Source organism: Ixodes scapularis, unplaced genomic scaffold (genome assembly GCF_016920785.2).
Source record: "Ixodes scapularis isolate PalLabHiFi unplaced genomic scaffold, ASM1692078v2 PGA_scaffold2__306_contigs__length_199485367, whole genome shotgun sequence".
NCBI lineage: Eukaryota > Metazoa > Arthropoda > Arachnida > Ixodida > Ixodidae > Ixodes > Ixodes scapularis.
The window spans coordinates 20,804,393-20,810,312 of record NW_024609857.1 but is presented as its reverse complement, the minus strand read 5'-3'; the positions used below and the strand labels follow the sequence as shown (position 1 = coordinate 20,810,312).

At 46.2% G+C, this 5,920-nt stretch overlaps 1 protein-coding gene across 1 annotated transcript; it reads right to left on the bottom strand.

Annotated features, from left to right (window-relative positions):
• Positions 1-651: 651 nt before the first annotated feature.
• Positions 652-5,669, bottom strand: LOC8024597 (cuticle protein 16.5). Its single transcript, XM_042291229.1, has 4 exons — positions 5,652-5,669; positions 4,835-5,386; positions 3,146-3,290; positions 652-897 (listed from the first exon to the last, which is right to left on the bottom strand). Coding segments are annotated over exons 1-4 (717 nt in total). The 3' UTR covers positions 652-895.
• Between the last annotated feature and the right edge of the window lie 251 nt (positions 5,670-5,920).

Genomic DNA, 5,920 nt, shown 5'->3' with positions numbered 1-5,920 from the left:
ACTTTAGATCAAAGTTTCACCTAAAGTTTGCTTTCGTACAGGTGTACTCGTCCACGTTTGCGTGGTGAAAGCGTTCAATTTTACTTTCTTTTGGTTCGTCAAACTTTGACTGATTAGCGTGTTAAGAAGTTAATCGCGATTAAAGCATCGATTGATTAATCGGTAGGTTAATGGAACCCAGCTTGACATCCCCAATCTTTCTGTTCGTCTTTGTCTTCTGCACAAGATTTATAACCACCCAACCTCACATCACTCCCTGCTTCACCCGCCAACTTACGTCTCTCCGAGGTTTGATGATCCTTGCAAGGTAGCCCGGCCCAAATGCAACTCAACTACCTACCTTTATTCTGCCCTTCCGGACGCCATTGTGAGCTGGAACGACCTTCCGGAGAATATCGTCACCGTCAGCGACGGCGCCTTGTTTCGGAGCGTTATGTCTAATCGCCTTACTAACCCTCACTCCCCTCTGTAATGTATCTGGTCTTGAAGGTATTCGAAATAAACAAATAAATAAATAAATAAGTAAACGTAAGCCCAGTTCTATGTATTAGCACTGTGAGCGCGGCTTAGAGGTGTGCGGTAAAAATAAAAAAAAAAAATAAAAAAAGTTATGAGCGGTAATAAAATAAGCATGGACTGCGGGCGACACTCTCCTGAACGAAGATTTATTGCGCCAACGACGTCATCAAACGTCCGCTGTCTCGTCGCAGCGTCACTCCAAAGAGGCGGTTTGTTCGTTGGGATTTGGGAGTGCCTTCGGCGGTGGACCCTGAGCATTTTCTTCTTTTTTTTATTTTTTTTTTTTTTTTCTTGTGACCGCGTGACCTTTTTCTTTCGGCGTGACAGATGTGTACATCAGGAATCTGGTTGACTTGGTAAGTTGCTCATGATCTTTTCCTGAAAGAAAAACATAGCACTTATGCGAAGGGAATGTTATTGCCGCTACATTTTAAAGAGCCTGTCCAAACGAAAAATGTTACCCAGCTTTGTCATTCCCACGGCATTCAGACTAGGATTTTTTTTTTTTTTGTAGGTCCCTCTTTGTATTTGCACAGTCCGCGTCATTCAATGTTATAAACATATAATCGTGGTGTTTGAACCTTGGGACTGGGAAGGATACTTGAAGAGAAAGTAGAATGGACAGATGAAAGTGGACAAACAACGTCTCAAACTGAGTCGCTCAGTTTGAGACGCCGTCTGTGCGCTTTCATCCGTGCCTTCGACTTTATCTTCTAGCTACCTTCTCAGTCTCAATGTTTAAACATCACGATTAATGCGCCCCAATTCGCTTTCACCATCACTTGTTTTCTCTCGACATTATTTTAAATTATTTTTACCAGTGGGTTGAGATCTAAATTATCAATGGTGTCACTAACGAGTTGACCGAAAATGCGTGCACCCTTTATCACAACATACATGATGGTCTAAGTACATAGCCAATAGCCTACTCATTGTTGTCGTTGTGTCAACAGGGCGCTTTACGAAACTTTCCCGACCTATTGACCATTCCAAAATTCGCTTTCTGCGCGCTGCCATCTTGGTCTGCTGGGCTGTGAAACGCGTTCTGAGCAAGCGCAGCAGCTCTCTTCTGCAACCTAGTGACTCAGCATCTTTTGTCTCGACTGATGGGCGCTGGGAATGAATACAGGGGTACTCTGACATCTATCGGGTTTAGCATCTGAATGACTGACGGGGAACGACAGTGAACCGTTAAGCTCAGAAAACTGTACTTTACTGTGTTTGCGAAAGGAAACACTGAATGCACACTATTTATATTTATCAAAGAGGTGTAGGCAAGGACACATGTACAAGATGTACAAAACGCTGTACAAATTGTACAGCAGTCCTTTTCTTTTTTTTTTTTTTCGTAAAATTAAATTACGCATTGATGAACGTTGATTGTGAGCCCAATGTAGCGATTGTAGTTCAAACCGAACTTTCAGAACTAACCGTTTATTTAAAACTTTAAGTTATTTTCTGAAATGTTCAGTGGGAAAATAGCTGCCGACGGAGCTCTCAAATGCATGGAGCTGAATAGCGCCAGTTATTGAAAACTGGAGAAAACGAGCTTCACTCTTCGATTGAAATTTTAGAAAATACCTGATAACTTTTGAATGAGATAACGGTTAGTTCTCAAACTTGGGCACTTGGTTCGGACCGCTAGCGATATATTTGGGTGGAGAATTAACGTTCGGCGATACGTTAAATATCGCGACCTTTAAGCACGAAGAAGAGAAGGTGATTGCCACACCGCGGAGACGTCATATTTGAATTTTGGTACATCACCGTTCATGCTGCTAATATGAACAAAATAATCCGTGTAGCGCTCCACTGGCACACCCGTCGTGCAAATGAAATAACAAATCAAGCCACGCGTTCGCAGCAGTAGCTTTGACAGTGTTCCACAGTGTAGCTTTTGGATGGCCGAAATGATCCCTGGAAAAGGGGAACAAGGGGGGGTACAAAGGACAAACACAAATTTCCAGACACAGTTAGGTGATTGGTGCGCGACCGAAAAAATCTGCTTGGTCCCGCATGGTATCGAACCAGGGACCTCTCCATTTCCAGTTTCCAGCGCTTTCACCTTCCCCTGAATTGCTTTATCATAAAAAGCTTTCGGAGTCGTCGCACAACGAAGAATTAAGCTTCTTTTGGAAACTGCCCTTAAAAACGTTGACAAATTCCGCTCTTTTATTTTTTTTTTTTAAGCAGGCTTGTTTTTGCTTTTTTTTTTTTACAACAGAAAAATTAATAATTGTGTAAAAAAACGACCCTAAGCACGCTACGCTGCACTGTTAGCGCGAACAAGACATCGACGTCTATTCGCATATTATTTTGGAAGAACCTTGGAGGGCACCATATTTTACCATCTCGGTTAACGCCTCAAAAGAGCGCTTTCCAGTACACTGGTAGCACCTGATGACTCCCTTTCAATTTTAAGGGGGGGCTAGGTGGCGCAAGCTACCGCCCATTACAAAGGATATAGCCATTAACATCCATCCATCCATCCACTTGTTCGCGCTAACAGCTATGAGTCGTTCGGAGGTACTTCGGGGGATACGCATTGGGATGTCCTTTTAACGTGGTGTGTGCACACTCCTCGTTGCTGTCGTCGCACGAGTTACTCGATCTGAGCGGCACTCACATCCGTAGTACTTTCCAGGGTGCCCCGCGTATCCGGGCGGCGGAGGGACGCCGTAGTGAACGGCTGCGGGGGCAGCCACCACCTTGGCGGCCGTTGCAACGGGAGCTCCGTATACCAGGGGGGTCGCCACAGGACCGGCGTACACCTGGGAGGAGCAAAGTGCCGTGCCAGACACGTAAAAAGAAGAAAAAGTCAATACTCTGAAGAAATGCCATGTACCTCTCTACTCTCCCTTAGAGCACGTGTCGGATCACAATCCCTGCGATTTATACGGCAAGCAAATGATTCGAAAAGCGTTGTTGTTGTTTGTGTGTTTTTTTTTTGTTTTTTTTTTGTTTTGCGCATCGGAACGCGAGGAAGGAACACGCTAATCAAAGAGCCAACCAGAAAAACTTCCCAAGAAATGAGCGATGAAGAGGTAACCAGGCACGCGCCGCCATTGTCTGAGCTCATCTGCCCCCATACGCAAACCAATGTCAACATCCTCGAAAGTGTTCAGAGGAAAGCGATAAGATTTGTTCACCTTAAGTATGGTCGCTTTGATTCCCCTACAGAATTGCTGAAAAGATCCAGCCTACTGACCATTGCTGATCGCGCCAAACTAGGAAGACTCAAATTTTTATATCTCCTTTTAAACGGCGCCTTTAAAATGGACAAGAACAAGTATGTGAATTTTTCCCAGGCAAGAACAACAAGACATAAGCACTGCAATACATTAACTGAATACTCTTTCAATTATAATACTTTTAGGTACTCTTTCTTTCCTTCAGCTGTAAGAGATTGGAACAGCCTTGATCCGCTGTTTTTTAACTACACAAATGTGGATGCGTTCATTCAAGCTCTTGAACAAGACCTTCTCCGCAAGTTCATCAGTTAGTTCTTCCTGTTATGTTTTGTTTTGTTTGTTTCAATATGAAAGGAAGTGACGATTTCTAAAAATTACTGTTTTTCGCGCGCCTCAAAAATTGTGTGTGTTGTTTTTATTTGTACCATACCTGATATAATCCCTCAATGGGGATTGGCAGTATTTTGAAAATAAATAAATAAATAAAAATAAAAATTTGGGGAAAACGAAAGCACCTGGACGGATTGGGCAGATAAAGAGGCACGCGATGTGCTCTATAGGAGGAGACCAACTCGCCTGCCATGTATGCAAGACGCGTCTAGCGAATGATTAGGCACCAGAAAAGAAAAATAAAAGGTATACGATTCGAATCGACAAGCTGCATACACTTTACGGAATCTAGTGTGTCTGTTTTCCCGCAAAGAACTCGCTAGAGTAAGTAGGGAGTTTCCGTATATCGTTTTGTGCCGTCCCGCAACGCTCTCCGCGATCTGCTACGATACCCGGAACACCACAGTCAAGGCCATGGGCGCGCAGGCGCAGTAGCGGCTTCTTCGTTGCGGAGGGAGGAGGCGCGGTCAACGAAAACTCCCTATTAGCTGCCATCTACGGAGGGAGTTTCTCGAATGAGAAAGATGAAGATACTTCCAAAAGAAAACAGTCCGCGCAGTGACACTGAGCATGTCGTCCCGCGTGCTTACGCCTTGCTGGGTGTTACAGTACAAGACCGTTCAGCGCTGTAACATGCATGGTGGAAGCGGCCGTGCCCACATCATTCCTCAAGCAAACGAGCGTCGCAACCTATATAGTTCTTATAAAGTTTTCGGCTCTATCCGGCAAAGTACCTTGGCAACGGGCGGACCAAAGGCAACTGGAGCAACAGCCGGAGCAGCAGCCACCACTCTGGCCGGAGCGCCGTACGCTACGGGAGCACCGTGCACAGTCTTCGTCGAGTACGTTGTTGAGACAGCGGCCGGAGCGGCGTACGCTACGGGGGCCGGGCCGTAGCGCGCCGGTGCTGGAGCCACGGCGTAACCGGCCGCGGGTGCGGCGTAGCTAACAGCGGCTACCGGTTTGGCGTAACCGACGGCCGCGGGCCCGGCGTAGCCAAAAGCAGCTACCGGCTTTGGGAAACCTGCAGGGACGTAGCCAAGAGCGGCTGCTGGTTTAGCGTAACCAACGGCCGCGGGTCCGGCGTAGCCAAAAGCTGGCTTTGGAGACCCTGGGGCTACTGGTCTGGCGTATCCAACCGCGGTGGCTGGGGCAGCGTAGCTGACGCGGGCGGCTGGTGCGGCGTAGCCAACGGCCGCAGGTGGCGCGTATCCGAAGGTTACGGGAGCGACCACGGATCCGGAGTGCGCGGTCCAAGCGACGGCAAGGAGGATCAATCCGGGAGCCTGAAAAGATATACGGTGCTGGTTGGTATCCAGTCGAGTTTGTGAAAAGGGATCCGTGAAGAAACGTAAGTGGGGACCCAAGGCCACGGTGACGTGCCTTCTAAGGGAAAGAGTAACTTCCCGCTATGCAAGAGCGACCGCAATATTTGATGCGAGTTCATATAGAGAATCGAACCGCTACAGCGCAGTTCCAATTATAGCACAACTACCGTTGGTATAATTATAAACAATAAGACATGTTCTGGACTGGATACGGAAGACGTACCTGAGTTGACAGACGCATCATAGTACGAGTGCATTTTTTGTCCCTTGTGTTCTTTTACAGGAAACGATATGCACAAAAACACTAAAAAAAAAACTCACGATTTTTTTTTTTTTTTTTTGCAGCTGCGGTTAAATCAGTTTTGATAATCTGAAAAAGTAGGAGAAGTAGTTGCAAACCGCTTTTACAACCACAACGGCATTCACGTTCGACAAGACGCGAATGACGGATCCTCATTGATCAATCTTCGCTTTCTCTTAACAACTCTCATA

Coding starts and splice junctions, on each gene's coding strand:
- LOC8024597 (XM_042291229.1), bottom strand. Junction 3,291..4,834: donor TTGGTCCGCCCGTTGCCAAG/GTACTTTGCCGG, acceptor TGCTCCTCCCAG/GTGTACGCCGGTCCTGTGGC.